Below are 26,899 nucleotides of genomic sequence, written 5' to 3' on the forward strand. Positions count from 1 at the left end.
AAAGATTCTTACTACATTGTCTTTTTCTCTTCCTTAGACTACCTTTGTCAGTATTTATAGGCATATGACATACTTATTTCTTAAAAAAAAAAAGCATCTCAAAATCACCCTGAATCCAACCCATTCATAGATGCAGGCAGCCCACTAAGTGCTAAAGTCTAAAAGAACAGATCAATTTAATGGCAAAACAAAGTCTCATCATCTCATTATACCTCCAATATATAATATTCTATATTTACTTGAACAAAATATTCCCTTTACAAAAATTGACTCTAAGCTATTTTAATTGCATAATGAAAAATACTCCCCTCAAAAACATTTCTTTGACAAATGTTCTATTTCATAAACAGGGTGAAAAAAGTACTATTATCTTTAAACTACAGGTGATATACTCATTTTTGTCCTTAAGATATATTTTAATTAACTAAAAATGTAAATTTTTGAAAATTTCCTTGAACAAAACAAAGTCATATAGCCTGAAGTCATATAGCTTGAAGCTGGAAATCAGGATGAAATTTTAAGAGGTCACACATTTTCTATCAGCAAAGAGTAGTTTTAGCCTGAAAAGTTTCATCACCAGAAAGCAATGTGTTAGCTTGATAATGATGAAACTTATTAATTGGTTAACTGTTTGAACCACCACATTTTTACTTTCCCCCAGTTGTTTCAAATGTGTATGCTTTACCTTCAGTCAGAACAAAATTCCTCGACACTCAAGTATTTAAGGACAAAAGATATGTTGTACGTAATTCATCCTCTAATGGTTTAGGAAAAAAGCATAAAATGCTTTTTATATTCCTCCCCCCAAACCCCACAACCCACGTGCATCCCACTTCCTTGGCCAAGCCATGCAACACAGAAAAGTATAAAGGACAACCACATAAGCTGAGACACAGTAAACTCATACTAAATACATATTAAGTGGAGAAAATTAACTAGAATGAATAAACAAAAATCAAGGGAAGTCATTAGGTCTCTAATGCCTACTCCTCTTGACTTCTTTAAGAGGCAAGATTTCAGGAAGACATGTTATATCCAAATGATAATTTCTAAAATGAGATCAAATTCCTCCTCATCCTTTTTGTATCTTTTGTCTACCTGACACCATCCCAGCAAAAAACTACATAGGCAACTCCAAAACTATTACTTCTTAATTTCAAGTACTGTCCAGTAAGTTAAAACTCAGTTTTATGCAAACATCCTCTGCATTTTCTATAGAGTTTAACACCACATAGGAATAAGATAAATTTGCGGCAAAAAAATATGGGCACACTGTGGATTTTTAAAAAATATAGGATTTCACCTGAATTACTAAGTAACCCAAGAGCTGCAGATTCTACTCATAGAACTTGACCTCACTGATGGACTGTCCATCTTCTTACAGAATCTGAAGTGGCTAACTTGACTTAACATTTGTAGATGTCAGTTCTGAAAACACCAATGAGCACTACACCTTCTGCATCTACTTGCTCCACACATTTGAGAGGTACTGGTTGATTTTGACATTAGCATCAATCAATCAATCAATCAATCAATCAGCTGTGGTTTGTGATTCATCCAGCCACCATGAAACAAAAAAACAGTGGTTTGGTTTTTCTTAAAGCTGTCAACAGAACTGTTATACATAATCATTTTCAATTACACGTGCATGTGTGTAAAGATTACTGAAATCACACAAGTGCACTAAGGAATACAGCTCTTAGATTCATTTATACTATGTCCTTAAGTATAAATGTTAACAAAGCAACAAATATTTACTGAACAATAACTGTGGAGAACAAAAGGAATGGGAGGAGCCAACATTTTTCATCAGAACTTCATATTTGTACCCCCCCTCTATTTTATTTGCTCAAATCATAGCATTTATCATCCTATATTTTAGTTATTTCTATTTCTTCTGCTTTAAAATTTCTTTTAAAATTTTTAATTCATAGAAAAGTTGAAAGAACAAGACAACACTCAAATATACCTCGCCTAGATTCACAAATTGTTAACATATATCTTAATACACCTGCTACTGTTTTTCCCCGAAAATAAGACCTAGCCGGACAATCAGCTCTAATGCGTTTTTTGGAACAAAAATTAATATAAGACCCAGTATTATATTCTATTACACTGTAGTATACTATATTACATTATATTATATTAGACCCAGTCTTATAGTGAAATAAGACCTGGTCTTACATTAATTTTTGTTCCAAAAGACGCATTAGAGCTGATTGTCTGGCTGGGTCTTATTTTCGGGGAAACACAGTATCCCCCTCTTCCTTTACACACACACACACACACACACACACACACACACACACACACACATCCCCCTCTACCAGTGGTTTTGCTTTACGTGGTTTCATTTCAGTTGCCCACAGTCAACCATGGTCCAAAAATATTAAACGGAAAATTCCACAGATAAATCAGAATTTTTAAAATACGCGATGTTCTGAGTAGCAAGCGTGATGAAATCTCACTCTGTCCCCCTACATCCTGTCTGGGACATGAATCATCCCTTTGTCCAGTGTCTCCACCCTGTATTATGATACCCACTGGTTAGCGCTCTCGGTTATTAGGTCAACTGTCATGATATTGAAAGGCTTGTATTCAAGTGTTTCTTATTTTACTTAATAACGGAAAGCCCAAGATTAGTGATGCTGGCAACTCGCATATGCCGAAGAAAGCTTCTTTTAAATGAAAAGGTGAAAATTCTCAACTTAATGAGGTATTTAATTGTCTCACATCATCACAAGAAGGGTGAGTATAATACAGAAAGATAACTTTTGTTACAGCATATTGTTAAAATTATTTTATTTAATTACTAGTTATGGTTGTTAATCTCTTACTGTGCCTAATTTATAAACTTTATCATAGGTTTGTATGTATAGCAGAAAACATAGCATATACGTACAGGGTTCAGTACTATCCATGGTTTTGGAATGTGTCCCCCATGGATAAGGGGGGACCACTGTACACATGATACATAAACAATCATACATACATACATAGATCTACACACACATACATAAAACACTTTTCTTTTGCCAACCATGTGAAAGTGCATTTCACACCTAAATAGTTCAGCATGAATCTCCCTAACACACCACTATCATATCTAAGGAAATAAACATTAATTTAAAAACTCAAATTCCCCAGTTATCCCCAAAACGTCCTTCAGTGCTCTGTTTTCCTTCTGATAAAGAGTCCAGTCACAGTTCACACAATGTCTTAGTCTCCCCCAGTGGCCATAAGGAATCCAAGCCAGCTGTCTTGTAGAATGTCCCACACTCTGGACTCACCGGCTGCTCCTCATGCTAGCATCACAGTAAAACATTTCAGGCAACACTACCTCACAGGTGATGCGGGACCTTCTGCTGCGTTTCATCTAGAGGCGTATGATGCCATGCAGCCCATGAATGACGTCAGGTTTGACCTTTAGATTAAAAATGGGGTGCCAGGCAGCTCTCTCCACTGTAAGAGCCCTTCCTCTTTGTACGTATAAGAAACCTCAGAAGTGACAATTCGAGACTATGTGAGCATCCTGCCCCCCTAACGGATTTCAGAACCACTGACGATCTGCTTAAATCAACTATCATAGCGGGGGTTAAAAACGGTGATTTGTCTACGTCACTCATTCCTTTCACATTTATTAGCTGGCATTCTCCTATGATTAAACACAAACCATTCCTTTTTCCCTCTAGTCTAAGCATCACTATGAACTCTTGGATTTTTTCCCCAACATTATAATCCATTACTATCAGTTGTCTTTGTGATGCTCAAATAGACTCCAGTGTGAAATGTACCCCTTTCACATTGTCCTGGGCCCTCTGTCCAGACCCCACTGTATTTGAAGGCTTCCTTTCTTGCTTTCTGGCACTACTATCTGCACAGGCTCTGAGCCTTCCCCGCCTCAGACCTGGAATTAGTCATTTCTCCAAGAAGTCCTGGTTCTCAGAAACCAAGGTCTAGGCTCCAGGTATGCTCACAAGTTTGGGTATTTTGGTTCTAGGCCCTTTTCAGTGGACAAAGCTAGGAGAAATCCCATTAAAAATTATGAGTTAATCTTTTATATCTTCAAATCCGATTTAATAGTATAGTGCTCTTCAATTTCTTTCATTTAATATTTGTATCTCCCTGGTTGGAGATACACTGGTACGGATCCACTGGGTAGAAAATACAGGTTCCCCAAAATATCCATTTACTCATTAACTCTACCCTACGATGCACTCAAAAGGACTTCAGAAGTATAATAACAATACTATTACCAACAACAAACCTACTAAGTTTAAGATTTCTTTACAGTTAATTTTGTCCTCAGAATATATTCTACTAAAAATAAAGAGTCAGAGAACTGAGTTGAAAGATGCTTGAATTATTTTCTCTGTATGGGTATGTTATCAATTTCATATATACTTAGGATCATTTATTTCTTTTATAGTCAATATTACAATTTGCTTTTTTCCATCCTTCCTAGCTTTGTTTTTTAAATATGATTTGAAAACCAAATTGCATAACAATGTACACCTCATTCCTCATTTAAGCATCCTCTATCGGTAAACATTTTCATTAATTTCTGGTTTACCTTCCTGTGGGTTTATCTTATATTTTTACAGAAAAAGAATACACATCTAGATATTTATATATGATGGTCTTATTCTGCCTTCTTCCTTACACAAACAGTGGCATGTTATATACTCTTTGCACTTGGCATTTTTCCCTTAGTAATATATTCTGGACATTCCTCCATATCAAACCATGGAGTTTTTCTTCATTCTTTTCTACAGTTACAAAATATTCTATTATGGTAAATGTGCCATAACTTATTCAACCAATGTTCCCATAAATGTACGTGTAAGTTATGCTTCTACAGATAAGGTCATGATAAATAACCTGTACAAGTACTGTTTTGTATTTGAGGAAGTGTACGTTCAGAGGAAATTTCTACGAGTGGGATTGTCGGATCAAAAAGTAAACATACGTACTTGCTCACCATTATATCCCTAGTATCTAGCAGCAGGGCCCCCAATGATAGACGCATAATAAATTTGTGTTGGATTGAATTAAAAGACAAATTTTTTAGAGGACTTTAGAAATCTTTTATCTTTACATCTCTCCTGTTTATCTCCTGAGGACACAGACTCTCTTTCACCACTGCCCCCCCTCTTCACAGAAGGTGCAGGTGACCCAGTGCCTGGGGGTCCAAGCACCCAGTCCTTGAAATGTAACAACTGATCAATATTTCTGCAATCCTGAGACACAGTATACTTCTAAGCATTATATTTAATTAAAGTAAAGTAAAGAGACTGACTTGAGTCCTATTCGATACCAAAATCAAAGGCTGACATGGACAATTTACTCTGTTATAAGTAAGTAAGATAGATCGATAGATGGATGGATGGATGGATGGATGGATGGATGGATGGATGGATGGATGGGAAAAGAAAAACTGAAAAAGGTGATAATAGTTTAAATAGGGAAACTGATGTTTTTGTGAAGGCAAAAAATTGTGGGAAAATAATATACTGCAGCAATGTCTGCTTAACAGGTTAGCTGTTTCTGTTTAGAGAAGTGACAGGCGCGTAAGTAATTCATGGAGTCTGCGACACCCGGATTGGGAGAGGTCTGCTCCGTAAGAACTGAGACTTTGGGAAGTTACTGAAACTTTCGGACTCACAGTCTCCCTTGTTAATAACATGGACCCTTCTAACCGCCTCTCTGAGCTTTACAAAGGTTCCTGAGTACCCGAAGGCGCCCGGCAGAGAACCTGGCCTTGAGGAAGAAAGGGTGGGGATACTTATGCCTGAAGGAGAAAACGCTAATGCTAAGCAACCTCTCCTCCTCAGATGAGGACCCTGTGACACAAGCAGCTTTCCTGTTCCTACATTTCCACCTTTTTTGAAACCAAATATTCTACTCTAAGAACAATACCAACTCAGGCAAAATAAACTCTAAAACTCCAGTTCGTAGTTTCTAAATGAAGGCTTATCCTTTCCTCTAACATATTTGTATTTACACAAAAAAGCAACGTCTCAGGGATAAAATGAGGTGTCAAAGGACTACCTGTCCTCATTAATTGGGGCTTTATGTAAAAATACCATGTGAAAAACAAGTCCTATTATATCGGTATGAATTATTATTAACAAGTGAAAACTTTTAAAAAGTTAAATTTCAACTGTTTAATAACAACTGTGCTCATCTAGCAAACATTCATCATGACACAGTACCTGTGTTATGATGAAAACATTTATTCATGAAATAAAATAACATTTTACTACACAACCAAGGGAATAACCAGTCATGAATTTCCTAAGATGATTTCTAAAATGTCACACAGAGCAGACGCAATTCAGTGCCCTTCGCTAGAGACCACTTGATGCATCACTGCCATCTGCTGGAACACCTACTTGATACAGCGCACAGTTTGAAACAACTGATCTGAGCATAAGTTAAGCAGCAAAATCGAGAAAAGCTCAAACCTGTAGGCTAATACTACAACCATCCTCTACAATTCTAAAACTAGTTATTTACCTAGAAAATATTAAATAAAATGTATACATGAAAAATGGAGATAGGAAAACCATATGCTGCCTATACTCTAAGAAAAATTATTTGAAATCTTTTTTAATATATGAACCACACACTTTGTTAGACTTAATATTTCATTTACATGTTCAAAATAGTTTCAATTTTACTGAGTTTTATAAAATTGTGTGTATAGTTCCCTTGTATTGTATTTTTTCTAACAGATAGTTTATTTGGAGTAACAATAGATAACTTTGAAGGTATTATGTGTTCTGGTAAACAAAAAGGATTGTAATTTTATTTCTGAATTTGATAATAAATTGGTAACTTAACACTTCACATACTTGACATTTCACTGAGCCTTCACTGCATGTCTTCCAAGAAAAAAATATAATCAATTCCTTTATCAGAAGTAGGAATTTTAGAAGTACTTCAAATGACTGACTGTAAAAGAATAATAAATTCCTTTATTGTTTAATGCAAAGAATGCTTTCCAGCCAGTATTCACAGTCCCCAAGTCCTGCAGATACAAGCTGAGAAAATATCTGCACTAATGATTTGAAAAATAAAACCTCCTTAAGAGTCTATGAAGACACTTAGAATAAAAAACAAAATGGAAACAATAATGTTTTAAGCACTGCATTTCATACATATAAATACATAAAGACAATAGGATTGCTAAATATTTTATCACATAGGTTACACTGAAAAGGGAGGAATATATCCAAATAAAGCTGTAAATTTTATGATGGGATATATAGTTGTGCTAACAGAATTCTAAAATTATAATGGAATTAATGAGAATTAGTTGAATCTGAAAGTGTACGTATTAATAATACATATTATTTTGTATTCATTTTGCTTTGTATGCATTAACTCCTTTCTAAAAAGTCAACTCTAAGATAAATCTAAAGATAAAGTTAAATATAAATCTAAGATAAAGTTAAATATAAAGAGATCAGACAAAGTACCTTTCATAGATGGTTTTTAATGTCATCTGATCTGGAACACCTTCAGTCTCTTCCAAATACAGTATGAGCCACGAAGTTCGGTATGGCCACTGCTCAGTGAGATTGATCCAGCTAGCAAGCCTGTCCCAGTTAAAACTAATCTGATTGGCTCTCAGTAATCGCCCTTTAAGGAATACAGAAACATTTTTAAATCAATAACTGTGCAATGTTATATTAAACAAAACATTTCGTATATTCACAAATAATTTAACTTAAAAACCTGCCACTTAATTTACGCAACAAATTCAAACCTAGTATTTATTTATACGGCTTCTCTAATCCAAAGAGCTCTAATGGAAAGCTTTTAGGGCTTAAACCCAATTCCGTTTAATTCTACAGTAATTTAGTGTGATTGCCACTGGTGCTGTCCACTGCTGTGCCCACATACATGCAGGCAAACATCTGTCAGAACTGTGTGTCAGCCTGGGCACTGCCCACAACTGTACAGAACCTCAGTGCACCCCTGGTGGGCCCCACCCTCCAGTGTACCCCCCACTCGCCTGCTGATGGACCGTCAACAAATCCCAGGGTGCTGGTCCGATCTTGTCTTACTGAGTGTGCAATCCCAGACATTTTCATTTTTAGATACTAAGGGCAACCTATGTAAGTAACCTACCAGGTGAGTTATAATGTGTTTATAAAATTTGTTTACATGTTTTTTAAAATCCTGTCTATCCCTGGAGTTTTCCAAGGACGCTGACTCAGTGTTCTGACACTGGGCATGCTTACAAGTGGACGGTTGTAACCCATGATCGTTTAAAACTGATGCCTTGTTTCACTGTTCATCATTTTTTCCTTGATTTTGTTAGCATTCTGAACTGCTGATATTGTTGCTTTTTAATTTTAAACACTGTCAGTTTTACTTGACCATTTTCAGTTAGCTTATATCTAGATTAAGATCTACGTATTCGTTTGGGTTCAAATATGAACTACCCCTTTCCTTACCAACAGATATAAATAATCTCCCATCCAATTCTTGTCATATCCTCAGACCCTCATCCCCTCAGCAAATTTGCTTATATATGCAAACTACACTATCAGCGCTTGGATTCGTCTTTCTGTGGAAAGTGGGGTCTGGTCTGCTAGATCAATGCCAGGGTCTTACCTTCAACCCAATTAAACTTAAGATGAAATAAAAGGATTTTTTTTTAAATTATCAAGTTTTAAAATAACAGTGCATAACTGATAGTTGATTTTGTTGTTAAAACTAATGCTGGTTTTATTAGATGTACTTAATGCAAATAACACTGGTATTCAGCAGTGCAAACCATACGTACATCCCTTAGTTTCTAAAACTGAATTGCTTGGTTAATGTTAAAGCTTATTGTCCACCATAGACAGTAAGAAACAAAAGTCACCTGTCACAGAAACAATATTAAGTAATCTTCTCATGGTCTGAGGACTTATGTCACTGAACCAGTCCTCCGTCACCAGCAGTTTTGTCAGATCAAAGGACATCTGCCGGGTGATGGTCCGCTGCATCTGCCTTCTCCGGTAAGTGTCCTGAAATAGTGTGTCGTCCATGAGAACAAACCAAAACTCCAAGTCTGAGAACTTCAGGCTCTTTTACGATAGCAACAAATCTAACAATTTAGTCAAGAAGGAAGATTATATAATGAAAAGTGGTATCAGTATTCCCTGAGGCTGAAGCTTTACAGAACAGTTATAAAGCAGCCAGCAGAGACTGCATCAAATGCTATGGTTTAGCTTCAGATGGATTTTGATTTATAGTTGCAGTTAGAGAAAGCTCAATGCGTAGAAGATTGTAAGTAAGCAGAATTACATAAAGAGAATTCAACTCAAACTCTTATAGGAGCTCAGTATGAATATGAACCCTGAAATAATAAAGCAATAACTCCTTGTCTAGTTTTAAGAATTCAGCATTTTGGTTTTTGGTTATTTTTTAATGTGTGGCAACTACCTAAAAGGCACTGAGGCTCTAACTACCTGCACACCTGCATCAAATGCACTAAATTAACTAAATAACCACATGAAAGGCACTCCACTGGTCAGGGTGGGGTAGGGAGCCCACCTAATCGGAGGAGGGACAGGCACACAAAGGTGCATCCTCATCAAAAGGTCCTGGGCACAGGGAATGGTGGCTACAACCACAGGGAGCCCAAAAGTCCAGCTCCCGGGAGACAAATTCAAAATGGTAAATCACACCCTCCTCTTAATTCAATGCTATTAATTGTCATTAATAATATTAATTTTGTATCCGTACTTGTATAGGGTAGAGGCATAAAATCAGAATGTCAAAATGTCACTTAAGATACATTTTTTAAATGTAAAATGTCCAAATTTAATGGTAACAAAGTAGAAAAAAGAAAAAGAAGCGGCAATGCTAGCCCAACCCTGCCATCCTTAAGTGGCACGATCACCGTAACTTTCCTGCAAGTGGACATCTTCCTGCCTAGTAACACTCTCTGTTCCATACAAAAGGGGATTCTAGGAATGGGGTAGGGCAGGGACAACTCGAGTGTCCCAGGACAACCCCAAGGTGGCTGGGAGGGGCCCAAAACCACTGTGTGGGTACAGAAGAGTGACACCTCACAAACATTTGGATGAGGGCCAATGGGAAGACCAAGCGAGGAGTTGTCCTTACACTACGGTACACGGGCGCCTGGAATGAATACAAGCCGCCCTGGGATGAACACGCTGCTTCTCAGCGCAGGGTGACATCACTGGGAAGCTTGGCAGCCTCCTCTCGGGGAGTCTGGGGTCTGGGGTCTGGAGCGGCACTTGGGCTGAGAACAGGCTGGGGGAGGGCAGGGACTCCTGGACAGTTTACAGTTCTGGCTGCAGGTTCAGACATTCCCTGAAAAACCACTGAAGCTGCAGGAAATTCAGTGGTCAAATTTATCTGATGAGCTCAGTCCGCTATTTACTAAAGATTTCTTAAGTGACATCACCTTAGTGTTATTTGAATAATAGCAATACAAACATGTGACTCAAAACGAATGGCATCTTACCCGTCTATTGAGGGCTGTCTTGCTACCGAGTTTTGTCATCTCCCCAAGGCTGATTTGTGAAACTCTTCTGTCAGCATCTTCCTGCATCCCTTAAAGATTTATCAAAAGCACCATTTGTACTAACATTCTGCTGTACGTATTTAAAGAGAAGTGAACTACCAACAGTATTTTTCTAGGTAAACAGCAAGTCACCACAAAAAACTAGAAAACTACTTCAATCCCAAAGTACCTGAGGAACTTGACCTTTACCTGTAGCATCTGAGCACGTAATGTCCCCATTTGTTGTTGAAGTTACAAGAAATTTCCTTGCGTTACTCAGCCCACGACTATTCAGGAAAACGGGCAAATGAACTATGTTGCGCATGTAGTCGTGTCCATTGATGTTGGAGTCGCGGAGCACGCTGTTGAGGTTCTGGTTAATCGCCTTTATAATAATATGTGGGTCACTTGCAAAAATGGCAATGAACGGGCCTTTTGAGAACAGAACTCGGACCTGTAGGAGAAGAAATGTGTGTTTATGATATAAATTTTAAATTATCCAAAGTAATAAAAAGTCTCTTCAAAATCTGTTCTTCTTTGGTGACTATATTTTTAAAAAACTATTTTTCATCAAAATATAATTCTACATGAAAACAAATTTTATTGAAATCTCAATCTGGTTTTTCACCACCTGACAATTTTTCACCATCTGACAGTGATAAAACCTCCCAAGGAAACAATTAATTCTGCCCTATTTTGAGGCACTTAATGGTCCACATAAGAGGAAAGATCAATACCTGTACATGTGAAACATTCATGAATATGCATGAGGTACTGTGCACACTGTCTCTGCCCAGTTACGCTCTTGCTTATAACATACCTTCCAGAGAGCCACGATGTGCCCTACTTTAACAGAAAACCCTGCAAACTCTGTGGGCTCCCTACTTTTAGCTCTGATTCTAACCAGAACTATCTGCAGAGAAAAGCTGGAGTCACACTACACTATGATCTTCAGAGCTACTGATTTTTCATTTTCTCTTCACGCTGCCTTGTGAAGCTAAAATTGTTTAAATCCGTTTGCGATACAACATTTACTCATGCTATTTCTCTGCATCAAAAAACTACTGTTTCACGAAAGCGAAGGACTACTCAAATTCCACTTGATATGCTCATGCAGCCCTTCCTCTGAGCACCGCCCAGGCGACAGCGACAAGCGCCAGGATAGCCAGGACGTACGGTGTCCAGCATGTGCAGCACTCGGTCCTGCTCACAGGCGTCCAGCCCATCAGTGATCACCACCAGCCGCGTCTGGTTCTGAGTGAAGCCGTCGATGGTCTTTGCCATCTTAGCCATCAATTCCACTTCACACTTAAGAACCTGCGGGAAAGAAAGGACAGACAGCACTGAAGACAGGAGGAAGTTTAGCACGTTTCGTAAAAAGCTGATGGAAAGTCATCTACCGGAAAGAAAAAAGTCCAACACCCTTGCTGCCAGTTATGGTGCCACTTAACACTGTAGCGAGTGCGTCACAATTTATAATGCGACCTTCCAGAAACTGGAGGCTTTCACCCTCACAATGAGGTGACACTGGGACATCCCCCTCTTTTTAATTATTTAAAAGGGTTGCGTGACTTACTTGCCAAAATCACATGTTCTGAATGTCAAAAGACTAGGATTGAAGTGCAAATCTAAATGACCTAAATTTAGATTCAGGGGAAATAAAACACCACTCTATGGCTGGCTCCCTGATGGGACACGACCTTGACCAAAGGTATTGTATACCGATACTGTACATAGCCCCTTTTGGTTTGGAAAGGATGATCCTATTTCATGTTTTGGTGGTTCAATTCCCTTACTCTACCAGGCTCCAGAGGATTCTTCATTATTAGATAGGAATTCCCACCTGTGGAATAATCAGTCCGCTAACTCTTTTGAGTAGCTTATAAAAGTCTATTTTATAAAAACATGCCATCACTGTAACTTTTTCCATTTCAAATACATATCTGCACAGAAAACATCTGGATGAAAACTAAAACCAATGCGACACTGACGTGTAGCGAGCACAGGCTCTACAGCCCAAGTGATCACGGTCGTCACAGCACATTCACATTACGCTTGTTTTCTGATAACCAGTGAGAGCTTACTTTCATGAATCCTTCACTTTTCAGTTTATGCAGCTTGGAGGCAGCACTATGGAGGCGCTTCCTTTGAGAATTCAAGAGAGAGTCCAGCACCTGCCACCAGGTACGACAGTTCAGCACGAAGGCCAACCCCACGATAGACGCAATTGAGATGAGGATAGCGTTGACTGTCAGATGTTTTGGGTCAACTCGGAATATCGCCAGAAGAGTGATTCCAGCAATAATGCAGCCAAAGATAAAAAGGAAGATGACAAAAGATGGGAGACAGCACGTTTTTTTCCATTTCTTTTTACCTGTACATACAGCAAATGGTTTTAACAATTATTTTCATATCAAGGATCTAGAAAATCCTAATGAGTACACTGACAGCATATGACAAATCTGACATTCAGTTCATGTTTTCATCCCAGCCTGAATCCCTATACACACACAAAGAAGAAGATGGAAGTCCTACCCTGTGTATCTTCAGTCTTGAATACTCGAAAAAGCCTGGTTGCCAAAAAGCCAAACTCTCTCTCACAAGCATCCGACAGGGTCGCGATCATTTCCGCCATCGATGTTTCTCCACCAACGCTGGACAGCCGATTGTAATCTGTAAACAAGAACCTTGGGGGGAGAGGAAATAAAACATTATTCATCCCTAGGACAACCATTTCAACATATGTCATCTCTGTATCATTTACCCTATATTTTCTTTATGTCTCTTTCAAAATACTGTTTTTAAAATTCTAAGGAGGGAAAAGAACTTGGAATTAGGTAGGTGTCTTCCACTTCTAACATCTTACAATAACAAAGTCAAATGTAGGAGTTATATGAAGTAATTCTGACCAAAGGTAGAAGGGGGAAAAAGTTATGACAAGGAGTTTAGACAGGGAATCAGACATTTCAACAGGTCTTATGATACAGCAATTAAAAGGTGGCACCCCACATCAGGATGCAGTCCAAAAAGATGCACTTTAGGAAAGTTTTCTAAGTACCAACTGAAAAGATTAGACCCTTGAAAAAAGATTATAGTCAGTAAGAATTTAATGCCATTTAAAAACTCAAGTTTTAGAATGTCTTATTTATAGCTACTAGGGGTTTAGAAATGTTATAAAATGTTCTCCACACAGTTGTTCTTTGAAATAACTGAATTAATCACAATTTCATCTCTGAATGGATGATTCATTCATTAGCTCCTTTCACCCCTCCCATCCCCAAATAAACTCTCATCTTAATCCAGTAAAAAACATGGCTTCCAAAATACAATCTGGGATTACACTGTACTATGTTGTGTGGTCTTAATTTAGCCTATTTTAATTGTCCTAACTTTTTTTTAAAAAACATCTTATTCATTTAAAATGTTTTTATTTTTTGTAAATATATTTTCCCTAATTATTTCATTCTACTCTGTATGTTTTCTTCTGTATATTTTCTTTTTAACATTTTCATTGTAACTTTTCATTTTTAAATCCTTTTCTTAATACTTAATCCATGATTTGTAAGCTTTTTTCTTCATTTTTTTATATATTATAGTTGTGATGTTTTATCTGGTTTGGCCTCTTCATTTTCATCTTAAATTACACATATTTTATCTTATAATATTTAATGATTATGCCAATTTCTATTGAATTCCTTTTGCTTTCTAACTTTTTCTTTCTTTTTCTTTTTTTCCCCACTTTCCTTGGAGCCCTGCAGCTTTCCTTTACTCCTTGGCATACATTTTTTTTTCATTTTTCTGAACTGTTTTCTCATATATTTCCTATTTGATGTGTCAGTAATTTTGGATAGGTGGGTAAATATATTCCCACAAATGAAGGAGAAGCAACTTGGAGCTCAAGCTAAGTTGCCGAGGTTACAAGCTAACATGAGGAGGTGTCAGGACCCCATCCTACTAGATCCAGCGCTCTTTTCAAAGTATGTCCAAGGGATTACAGCAGGTGTCATGAGGGGGAGGAGGGAAAAGTGTTCACACTCAAATAAATTTGGTAAATCAAAGTTAAACAGATTTCTTTCTGGAAAAGTGTCTGACCCTTTAATGCACAAAAGGGAGATATAATATGAATATTTTCCCATCATATTTGACCAGGGCATGTTTGCGTGTTTTGTTTCTCATATAAAAAAAGTCAAAGGACCAATGTTTTTGAAATGCACACTGAGAAATGATGCATCATAAACTTTATTTTGCTTCATCTTATTAAAAGTTACTTCTGTCAAAGGGACAACTCACCTCACAGGTAAAGCTTTGGTGGTTTGCTCTGGCAATTCCGGTGGGTTCACAAACATCAGTTTGAGGAGAAGTTCCAAATACCCAATATGCCTTGCCAATCGAGTACTGAGGACCCAGGCCCAATTCCAACTCTCTCCTTCCCTCCGTCCTCCAAAGTAAATGACAACTGAAATTCACGGTTTAAAAAAAATTATCAAAAACAATCATTAGTCCAGCAGCCTTTCCCCAAACAGTCAAATATCAAGTAATGACAGGTAGGTTTATGTAACTTTTCACAGCCCCACACTATTTTCTAACTAGTCCTCTAAGAATTCCTCAATTAATTAACCTCCTCTAACGTCAGAAGGTATATGAAAAATGGAACGTAAAACAGACCAAAACACAAAGGGGGGCAGCCAATTGGCTCAATGGTTAGAGCACCGTGCTCATAACCACAAAGTCGCCGGTTCGATTGCCACATGGTCCAGTGAGCTGTGCCCTCCACAACTAGATTGAAAACAATGACTTGACATGGAGCTGATGGGTCCTCGAAAAACACACTGTTCCCCAATATTCCCCAATAAAAATTGAAAAATAAAAAAGAAAACAACACACAATCAGAAAGATAATGCCTCAAAACAGAAACCTATCACTTAGTTCAGACTCCAGCGTAAATGACTGCCTTTATCGCTACTTGCAACTGTTGAAATTACCAGTTCTTCCAACAGCAAATCTATTTCCTTTCTTACACCTGAAAATACCCCAAGAATAGGGATTACATATTATTGGTTTATTTTGCTTTTAGATAAAATAAAAATTACAGTCAATGCTCAAGAGCATGCCAAGTGATGGCTCTGAAGACTTATTTTCAAAAAAGACTTAAGTATAAGTCATTAATGAACATATAAAAGGGTAAGTATAATAAATCAGAGTTCCGCATCAATATTAACAAGTAAAACCCCCGTTTTTAAAGCTATTCCAGCCAGGTTGTGGACACGGCTCCTCTAAGCCAACTCACACAACAGCCAAAAGATCAACTTTCTAACCTAATTACAAAAACCACAGGTTTTAAGAAAGATATAGATAATCTTTTAAGTAAAACAATGAGTCTTGACATTTTCTACATTTTAGAAAAAGATAAAAAAGCAGAGACTTACTAAAAAATATGTATAAGAGAGCCAAGAAGCTCAGGGACACGGCTATCCCCAGGTTTGGGTCGACCGTGAAGGCCAACAGAAGCCCAACGCCTCCACAAAGCAGCAGGGTCAGAAAGACTATGAGCCACGAGAACTGAAACAGAGGTTCAATCTGCTGTCCTGCAAAAGTCTTCATTTCATCTGAAAGAGAAATGAGTGAGAAAACATTATTCCTGCTTTGTTTAAGAAGAATGACTCCTAACTCAATTTGAAGTTTTGACATTTTTCAATATAAACATTTAGTGGGCACTTACTAAGTCCCAGGATAAAATGTTGTCACTTGACCATTTTAACCATTGCTCTTTTGATAAATGTGAAAATGCCATTCCCTGGGGGCACAGCCCCCAATGTTACCCACTCTCCTGCTTCACATTGAAGACGCACAAATGCCTCTCTCAGACATTCCCATCTGACAAGATTCTGTTGGTACTTATTTTTTGTGGTTTCTATTACACAAGCAACAAGATATAGTTTCCATATATAAAACTGAAAATCGTTCCTTTGCTATGTGTCTTCACTACATGTCACCCCTTCTCCCTACAATCACGTTTGAGAACCGCTGCTCTTATTAAAGGTGTGTGTTGAACCCATATGAGCCATAAACGAGTCATTCCACAAAACTCGGTAAAACTTTTACAGGCAATACTGAAACCTGTCCTTGAAGAATGAGTAAGATTTTGCCAAGCGAAAGGTGTGGGTGCAGGGTGGGGGAGGGGAGAGCTGTCTGGGAAGCTCCTAATACAGGGAGCAGCTCAGGAAAAGTGTCGAGTCTGTTCTTGCAAGGGCATGGAGTGTACAAGATGGAGTGCTGGCAGATGTGGCCATGCAAAGTGACAGGTTTGTGAAAGGCCCTGAAGATGACGATTATAAATGGCACATGCAGAAACTCTGCCACCAAGGAGTTCAGGTGTGTTATACCAGGGGTGCCAAGACAATGTGTACAAGTGGACACTTTGGTCAGCGTTGCTCAAGCAGCAGTTCGCCATAATCAGAAGTGTCTGGACGCTGATGGGAACCACGCTGAGCACCTCTTGTCATTGCAGAAGTCAAATGTGACTTGTATTCATCTTTTGTTATCGGTATATACTGAGTATTACAATTTTAAGAGTTTTTTTTCCTTTCTTAAAATGTGTATACTTTTTTTTGGCATCCTCTGTATATAACACAACCTGTCTTTGTTTTAGAGAGAGAACTCACGGCTTGGTTGTGTGGAGGAACAACTAGACGGGAGTAAAGCCCTAATACTTTCAATTCACTAAACTGTGTAACACACAACCCATACATAAAAGTCTTTTTTCTTTACTTCCAAAGGAAAAAACCACACCAGAGGAAACCTTTTTCTATAAATGTGTCCTTTACCTTCCAGCTTCTTGAGTAGGAAGGATTTCCCACTTCCCCACTGCGCGTAGAGCCCCACACAAATGGGGGGCTGCATGGTGGGCTCACTGAGGATATCCGCCAGGGCGCTGCTGTATAAGTCATACCCCAGCATGTCACCGTCCGTTTCGGTGGGAGACAAGTGTCCTGTAATTATGAACACACCATTTCCTTACATTAAAAAGAGACACTACTATTAGAAGAGAACATCAATTCTCATTTATTGTTTATTGAATAAGAGGGAAACGCTTATTTTAAATGATTAGACCTGTGTAAAAATAGGTTTAGACATTCTTATATTAGTACCATATTTCATAGAACTTAACATAACTACTGATTGCAAAATGCATCATTATTATGTACAACTAAGAAAGACCAAATGCTGCTAAATTATGACACAATGCTTTCTTATCCCTCAATTATAATACACATTCCAATTTCAGAGATTGTAAAATGTGGGACAAGGTACATTTTAGAATCAATACAATATGATTAACACACAAACTGGTCCACAGGAATACATTTAGTAGGTATAATACCTATATACAGAAAGCTACAAAATGTTACTGAAAAACATCATAGATAATGAAGAAAAAGAGATTCTATGTTTCCAGGCAGAAAGGTTCAATGACTTAAAGATAGCAATTCTCCCCAAATGAATCTATCACTTTAAAGCAATTTCAATCAAAATCCATGAGAATATTTTAAAAAACTGACATGTAAGCAAGAACATGTAAGAATAGCTAAGAAAAATTTTTAAAGACTATCAAAGAGTGGTTGTCTTTGGAGAAAAATCAAAACATACTATAAAGCTACAATTAGATCACAGAACTTGCACAGGATATTGTCATAAAAGCCGTTTCAAATCAGTGAGGAAAGGATGAGTTAGCAAGTAGTGTTAAGAAGTTAGACATCCCTTTTTTAAAAAATAAAATTAAAACTCTATACATTTTATACACTAACAAAAATAAGTTTCTGAAACATTATAAATATTAAATGTAAAAAGTAAAACCATAAAACATTAGGAGACAAAATTTTTTAAATCTGTGTGGTAAAGGCCTTTCTTTCTCAATACAATAAAGCCAGAACTTCAAGGAAAGACTAACAAACTACAAAAATGTGTAACTTTTGGATGGGGAATAAAAAACCCATCACCATAAACGAAGAATAAGCTGGGGAGAGGGATGCAACATATAGGCTGGATTCAGATCAACATTCATGACATACAAAAACACTTCAAATTAATTTTTAAAAAATATTAAAAACTCTGGAAAAAAGTGGACAAAGGATACAAAGAGAAAAATGGCAAAAATACAAATAGCCTATGAATATATGAAAAGATCTCAACCTAATAATTTTACAATGCAAATTAATATGGATCTCTTTTGGCACTGATCTGATTAGCAAAGATGAAGGAAGCTGGAACACCCAGTGTCAGCAAGGCTGTGGACAACTGCACTTCCTATGTGGCCCCAGGGAGAAGGAGAAATTGTTATAATACAACCATTTTGGAAAGTCTATCAAAACTGTGAACATCCACTGACTTGCCAATTCTACTTCTGGGAGTTTATTCTAAGAAAATAATCTTAAAAATAAGAGTTAATGGATATATGTACAAGGATGTTCACTGAAGCACTAGCTTTTAACAGCAAAACAAGCCAAATATTCATCAATAGAGAACTGAATGTACTATTAGAAGCTAAGATGAAAGATTATGCTACAATTAAAATATGATATAGTTCATATAATGTGATATAAAAGCTTTTATAATATGGTATGACCCAATTTTTTTAAAGCTATAGACGTAGTACAAAACATTTTTAGAAATACAAAGAAAAATTCTGGAAGGTCATTCAAACAATTATGAATTAGGAGATAGAGGACAATGGGAAATTTGCACTTTCTACTATATTCGTGTCTTCATTCTTGAAATTTAATGAGTGTGCATTATTATAATTAGAAAAAATATTTAAAAAGGAAGAACTCATAATACAACAGAATCATATTTAAAAACAAGATGTAAGTAAGAAGCTAAAGTGGAAGGTGGCAAGATTCTCTCTTGTTGGTTTCTTTGTCAGATACAAGTATGTTGGTAACACATCTCTTTTTTAATTCCAGTAGCAAATTAGTCCATATTTCAAAAGACCACACATGAATGATTACATTCTCATGTGCACTCTTTTCCATCAGAAACTACTTTAGCACAACACTCAAGGCATCACACTAAATGTTACAGTGGATACAAAGAGAAGAAACAGTCCTGCCCTGAAGAACTTGGAATCTTGGAGGGAGAAAATTCTGAAAGAAATGGAATAAAAAGCTATACATAATAAGTGTTAAAAAAGGAAATATAACACAAGCGCCTAAGTATTCAAATGAGGCGAAAACTGGATCTGGTTGGCAGATGAGTTGGCGCGTCACTGAGAAGGAGACAGCTGACAGGAGCCTTGGAGAGGGGACTTCAACAAGGCAAAGACCTTCATGGGGATGGAGCGGCCCGGCCTGTGGGGGGCAGGACACAGCAAAGGTGGGGAGCTAAGTGCTGGAGCCACACTGGAAAAACAGAGCAGGTTCTGATGAAAAGCACCAAGTCCACCTGGGAGAATAATGGGGGGAAGATTCATAGACAAGTAGGCTAGATTTTTAGAGGTCATAAAAGCTGACTGATGACCCCAAACGCTCTTCATTTAGAATGCTACAACACAACGCACAGGAGCGTTAGACAGAGAGGAGTATTTTTCCACAGTAAAATAATAATCTTCTCAACTTTTATAATCTCCAGTTCAGTGATAAATGCAAAACTGCTGTTGGACTCATAGTTCACAGAACATTCATTTTTAAAAAGCTCAATCAGGAATAAAACCCAATACTTACTGGCTCCAAATATCTGAGTTAAAATACTTTTCTGATGGCTACAGTCAATGTTGTAGGGAGTCTCGCCTGCTTTGTTGGGCCTATAAAGTAACCTTCCATCTTTGGGATTTCTTAAAAGAAGTTCTGCCAGTTTCCGACTCCTCCCACGAATAGCAATATGCAAAGGAGTGTCTCCTTTCTGTAAAACAGTGGCAGGAAACATGAACTTCCATATTTTCACATACAGTATATACAGAGTAACAATTTTCATGTTTCTCTAAAATAACAGAAAATCTGAACTTCTCAGAGTACCTGAATAATATGATTTTTTATCTCTGGCTTCCTTGAAATTTCTTTCTCTAGGTCCTCACCCAGCTTTTCTCAAGACTGATCTCTGCCACAGCCCTTAGAATAAAGGTCATTCTTCTCCCCTCCCCTCAACTCATTGAAAGAGGAGAAGCATCAAGCTTTCTCCTTCCATCACAGGCCGGTCACATCCATCATCCAAATGCTACCTAGCCACGGATGCCAACCACCTTCCTCAACCAGTTTGCGTTCTATTTCCCAAGGTTCTTCCCCATTTGTCAGGAAGCTCCACCCTCCATGCTGATGTGCATCTGACGTGAGTGAGGAGTACGGTGAGGACACGTGGCAGAACCTTCTGTCCTGTGGCTGAGCACTAATGCCAGTCAGCTCAGAGTCTATCTTCTCCAGCCCCTTTGGGGTCTTTCCCCATTTATCTGCAACAAGCTCTACCTAATGACGTCCTCCCTGTACGGTGATCCACGGCAGCTCCCAGAACTGGCAGGAGGGAAATCTGAAGCAGCTTCTTTATAGCACATGAGCCCGCCCACTCGTCAGCATATACCGGAACCACCAAGAAGATACCACAGCATCAAAATCCCACAGACATCCCCAGCAAGTAATCTCTCGCTCCCCAAACTAAAATCAGATCCCCTTTTATGTGCAGCAGCCATGGAGGTCAGGCCACCAGCGGCCCGGTGTCCCCTGTACCTTATCCACAGCAGACACTTTGGCTCCCTTGTCCAGCAGCAGCTCCACCACTTCAATATTTCTCATCTTGGTGGCCTTAATCAGTGGTGTCTCACCATCCTGGGGGCACAGACAAGAAAGCTTGCCAGGTTAACAGCTTTACTCCTAAATGTTTCAGTCACATAAACGCACGTGTGAAAATTCAAGTATCTGATTCTGGTACTAATCTATATTACAAATGTTCTCAAGAAAACATAGTTGTAAAACCTAACAAGAAAAGTACTTTTCCTTTCACAACCAATCATTTGTATCAAAACCATTTTATATCACTCAGCCAAGTATGGGATGTCACTAACTCCTTCATCAGCCACTTCTGGCCCCAGTCCCCTGCCCCCACTGCTGCTGCCATTCCCCAGGGCCACCACCGCCACGGGGGCAGCACTCCCAGAGAGAACTTCCCATCCTCACCACCTCCCCACCAACCACCACAATCCAGCCACTCAGCGCCCACGCAGGCCAGTGTCTAGGTTTTTTGCAAAATCTATACCAGCACCACTTCAGTTCTGTGCCCCGAAGGATGTGTGTGTAACAGGGAAAACAAGTGTGTACAAACACTGTGCCTTTGGAAAACCTTGAAAGGGTTCATGATTGCTTTCAAAATCAAATGAAGGGAACTGAGAAGAGATCACAGTTCAGCACTGAATTAGGAAAGAGAAACCTGGTCGGAAGCCACAGGTGCTCATGATGGCTGACACGTGATCCAAAGATAAAGAAAAGAGATGACCAAGGAGCCACCTGCAAACCAGAAGGCATCCCAGGAAGCTGTGTGCCCTGTGGCACTGCAGTTGCCACCACTGGCTTAGAAAGACGCTTGTCCTGACCTCTGGCAGGTGGAATAGGATTGTCTTATGGGTGACTCCATATGTTTGCTTTATTCATTAAGAATTCCACTGCTTCAATCTGAAATTCCAAATGTATCTTCCCCATGAAAATTATTATACATAAGACCGAATACAATCACTAAAGTTTCATATAGTTTTATATTTTCACATGATTCAAGTAAAATGGACTACAGTGGCTGGTTTGGGAACAAATAACCACTCACAACCGTCTTTGAAAAGGAAATGTATTGTGTCCCAAAACCAGGAGCGTAAGAGAATTATGGGTAAATGAACTGTCCACAGTTTATGAATAGCTGATATTGTATTTTCTGAATCAACTGAACTAAAGCAATAAATTACACACTGTATTTTGCTGTGAACACAACTCCTGAAAGGATATAGCTACTCCTCAATTTAATATAGAATATTACCAGTAAAATCAGTATAATGCTAATATCAAAGATAATTAAAGAAGCAGTACTACTATTCAGCCCTCGGTACGGCTAAGAGAACAGAAGTGTCGTTTGTACCTTTGTGCATATTTCAGTGTCCGGATTGCACTGTAAGATATCTCTCACCATTGTTGCATTTCCTTTCTCAACAGCCCAATACAAAGCAGTTTTATTGTCCTATATAATTAAAAAAAATCAACAATCACTTCAGATAAGATACAATGTTAAAACTGCTCTTTGTAAACATTAAACATCATTATTAGCATTTCGGCCAGAAAGCATGAGTAGGTCTCACCAACAAGCAGCATGGTGGGAAATAATCCTTATTCATGTTGGATTTACTTTTGAGAAATTCTCTATGAAAGAAGCCTAGGAAAACTTAACACTACTTGACTTAGCAGCAACTTCACAGTTGACAGGGTAAAGTATGCTTTGGTAATGTGATCAGATTTCAGGACTATGGGGTTAGAAGTCATCAATTCTTAAGTTCTGCATCCTTGGACAAGTCACATATTCTGACCTTGGCTTTTCATCTTCCCAGTCCTTTCAAAAGATAATGCATGAGAATGTACTACGCAAACTTAAGTTGTTTTTATTCTTTTTAGTTTTCTACCCACCATGCACCAATTTTGATCAGATCTTTTAAAATCCTATCTAGTTTAGAAACCAAAAATAGATCCACATACACCTTGAAAGCAGAGCTAGAGGACAAAATAAACTGACTCAGCGTAGGAAATAGGATTGACAGGCAAAGAGGAGTTAGGTAAAAGTCTAACTAAGTGATCCAGTAACTATCTGTTAGTGAAAATATGATTTAACCCAAAGGGGAGTGAACGAATCTCATCTGCTGCCACATTGTTTCTTATACCAGAATTTCCCCAATGGAGTTCCCCTTCTCAAAAAAGAACACTAGCTTCCCAACTGCCCCAGCTTAGCACTCAAACCTCTCTGGCCCTACCTGCCTGTCTATTTCCAGCTCTATCTCCCAATCCACCCTCCACACCAGCCCTCCCGCCAGCCTGGTTTATTCACAAGCTAAGCAGTACAGTCTTTCACGTCCCCATTTTCCTGAATTTTCTCAACCTATTAATTCACTATCCTTGCCTAAAAGACCCAGCCTTCCTTTCCTTTACCTATCTGAACCCAACCCATCTTTCAGACCGTTAAAATTCTACCTTCTCCCCAAAGCATTCCTTAATGCCATGTTTCCCCACCTCAAGACTCTGACATTTGAACCTTTCAATAGGCAACCAATCATATACCATCATATACCAACAGAGGGATGGATCACTTTTTATGTTTATGTAAAAAATAAACATGAACAACAAAACGAACTAAAACCTTCCTAACTAAAGTGTCTGTTTCCTATAGACAAGGGTCCCATGTTAGTCCCTCACAGCATCTGACATAACATTTACGAGTTTGATTCAGAAATGGATTTGGGTACAAGCTAAATACAAGGAAAAGCTGAGCAGAAATGTAGACTGTCCAACAACAAAATGGTCTATTAAGTACTGATTTTTAAAATTAAAAGCTCTTGCAATACTGGATAAATCCCCAAGTTAGGGCAGCTTTTACCTAAAATGAATAACCTTTGAGCAGTGACCGCCGTAAGCCACGCCCACAGGCACTCACTGCCCAGTGGACCGAGGAGAGGCAAAGGAGGGGAGGAAGGAGAAGGATCAGACAAAAGGAGCAGAAGAACCACATGTGGATGAAGAAGACAAAACCAAGGGAAACTAGTAAACAAAACAAATAAATTACACACAAAGTCCACCACGGGTCTCAGTATCATAAACTACTTATTTCAGGATTGAATGGATTTATGTATTAGTAACACAGGTGCATTTGAAAAATGTTAGCTTCACTTTGGTTTATTTCTATCTAAATCTAACTTGACATTAACATAGAAATCCCATAATAATGGCAGTGAAACTTAGTAATGTAGGCATCCATTAAATACACCAGGGTTTACAAGTTTGTCTCCACAGAAAAGTAGGAAGAATAATATTCTGACCAGTCCACATGTATGGCCAATCATACTCAAAGCTAACAAGAGCACTGTAATCACACATACCTGCCCTCTAATGTCTATGTCAGCATATTTTTGGAGAAGTGCTCGAACAATTTCCACATGACCACCTCGGACAGCACCAATCAACACAGTATCCCCACTCTAAAAAGACAAAAAAACAAGGTGAATTGACGGTGAGAACAAACACACATTGTTTTGAAGTTAAGGTTAATCATGTATTAATATAATAGATTTTTTTCCTGAAAATTTCTTGAAAGAAAGTATCTCTAAAAAAGACAAAAATGTTAGTTAACTAATATTAATACCTGATATCAACAGCCCTCAGAATGAGACAGAAAACTTTGTATCTCAAAATGAAGACTCTGGAATTCCAGGACAAAAGTTTAGAAAGACCTAGAAAAATAAACCATGCTCTTTGAAGATAACCTGCCATTACAAATGTAATTCAAATAAAATGACACCATGGCTGTCAATAAACCAGATGAACATTTGGAAATTATATAATATAAACCCCTTGGAACAATGCTATATGACAAATGCCATGGGTTCTGAAACAGGGAGCTGTAAAGCTGGAGCCAGTGGTGGGTCTGTAATCACATTTAATTAAGGCAGCAGGTTGGTCTGTGACCACCACCCATATTCTAGTCACTGTGGCATTATAGGCCAACAGTGCACAGACTGACTCCTTCCCCACAACAAGGCTTAGATAAAGTTCATTACCTCATAAGGACATCTCTTTGCCCTGAAATTACATTCACCAAGCAACAATCATTATTCATCATACCTTCCCACTGCTCCAAATAACTGAAATGGCTATTTTGGCAATGGACATAACTATTTTTAGCTGCCAAGTTACAAATCAGTTGTAGGCATTTGGATTGGGTAAGCCCATGAGCTGTGCTCATCTCAACCCTGAGTGGACCCCCATGGGCTATAAATCAAGATGCAGATCCTTGAGGATTTTTAATTTAAGTACCATGGTATGGTATCTTAACTACTAAACAGGAAGAAGACCTAACCCAAGGCAGATAAAGTTTAATTGAGAATGTTAGCATGAATATGGATGGGTCCAGACTAGTAAATTAATAAACGGTTATAAATATTTCATTGCTTACTATTAGCCATGCATTATTCTAGGCACTGGGAAGCAAGAGAGAAAAGGTCCCACCTCTGGGAGAATCGACAGTCTAGAGGAGACAAACAGACAACATACGAAAAACACAAACAAAAAGGTGGACAAACGCCATGCAAATAAATTAAAATGCAGTGATGTGACAGAAAGTGACAGGGTGGCTACTGTGGTTGGGTAGTTGGAAAAGAACTTTCTGAGGAGGCAATACTGCAGCTGAGGTCGGAATGACAAGGAGCCAGCCACATGATGACCATGAAGGTCAACATCCAGACAGAGCACAGCTGGCATGGATGCTCCAAAACAGCAACAAGGTCCACGCGTTCAAGAAAGGGAAAGGAAGCTAATATGGCCGCACCTTGTTGAAACAGCGGTAAGAGCAGCACAGAATGAGGACCGAGGTGGGCAAGGACAATGTCATGCAGTATCTCCGTATCCACTAAAGAGGAACTTTCCATGTGCAGGAGGAAGCCTTGGGTGATTTTAAACGAAGGAGCACACATGAGATGTACTGAGAACAGTGTGAAGGACGGATCAGAGCCAACAAGAGAAGCCAGTAACGATGCTATTGCTGTGACAACGGGAGATGGCAGCTTTGACTGGAAATGAAGGGGAAAGGACACGTAACGGATGTGTTTTGGAGGCAGAGCCAGTGGAACATGATGGAGAAAAAGAGGCAGGAGGAGAAATCAATGCTAAGGCACCAACTGGGGAATTTAACAACAGGGTGGGTGGTGGTGCATTTACTGAGATGGAGAAGACATAGGGAAAAGCAGGTTTGGGATGAAACGAGCAAGATATGTGTTTGGCCATAAGTTTAAAAAGTCCATTCATGCAGAGAATTCAAACAGAGTTGGCTATACAAGGGCAGAGCGCTGAGATGTTAGAGCAGGAAACACAATTGTGAAAACTCTAAGTGTAAGGCTAGTACTTGAAGCCCTGAGACCATGAACAGCACCTACAGTGACAGACATCAAGGAAAGCTGCAGACTAATTGTACATGAGACATTTTCAATAACAATATCATTAAACAAAAAATAAAACAAACACCCTTCACAGAGACTGAATAGTTTTTAACTTACTAGTTCCAAAGGTAGAAATAAAACTGATCTTAAAACAATGTATGTCATGCAAGAAGAAACCTGAAAGTGGTGAGAAGTTACGTTAATCTTCCATCAGT

General features: G+C 38.4%; 1 protein-coding gene across 10 annotated transcripts in view; it reads right to left on the minus strand.

Moving 5' to 3' along the window:
- The window catches only part of KIDINS220 (kinase D interacting substrate 220), a 91,879-nt gene that overhangs the window by 41,784 nt on the left and 23,196 nt on the right, over positions 1–26,899 (minus strand). For all 10 annotated transcript variants that reach the window (XM_019755954.2, XM_074331661.1, XM_074331660.1 and 7 more), the window contains exons 9-22: positions 24,633–24,731; positions 22,634–22,732; positions 21,244–21,342; positions 20,251–20,428; positions 17,359–17,523; positions 15,961–16,140; positions 14,825–14,990; positions 13,070–13,221; positions 12,619–12,908; positions 11,711–11,851; positions 10,745–10,988; positions 10,496–10,584; positions 8,882–9,026; positions 7,485–7,647 (exon numbers count right to left, since the gene is read on the minus strand). In XM_019755954.2, the coding sequence (XP_019611513.2) occupies positions 7,485–7,647; positions 8,882–9,026; positions 10,496–10,584; positions 10,745–10,988; positions 11,711–11,851; positions 12,619–12,908; positions 13,070–13,221; positions 14,825–14,990; positions 15,961–16,140; positions 17,359–17,523; positions 20,251–20,428; positions 21,244–21,342; positions 22,634–22,732; positions 24,633–24,731 (2,210 nt within the window). The remainder of the gene's footprint in view (positions 1–7,484; positions 7,648–8,881; positions 9,027–10,495; positions 10,585–10,744; positions 10,989–11,710; positions 11,852–12,618; positions 12,909–13,069; positions 13,222–14,824; positions 14,991–15,960; positions 16,141–17,358; positions 17,524–20,250; positions 20,429–21,243; positions 21,343–22,633; positions 22,733–24,632; positions 24,732–26,899) is intronic.

The sequence above is a fragment of the Rhinolophus sinicus genome, linkage group LG05 (assembly GCF_036562045.2).
Source record: "Rhinolophus sinicus isolate RSC01 linkage group LG05, ASM3656204v1, whole genome shotgun sequence".
NCBI lineage: Eukaryota > Metazoa > Chordata > Mammalia > Chiroptera > Rhinolophidae > Rhinolophus > Rhinolophus sinicus.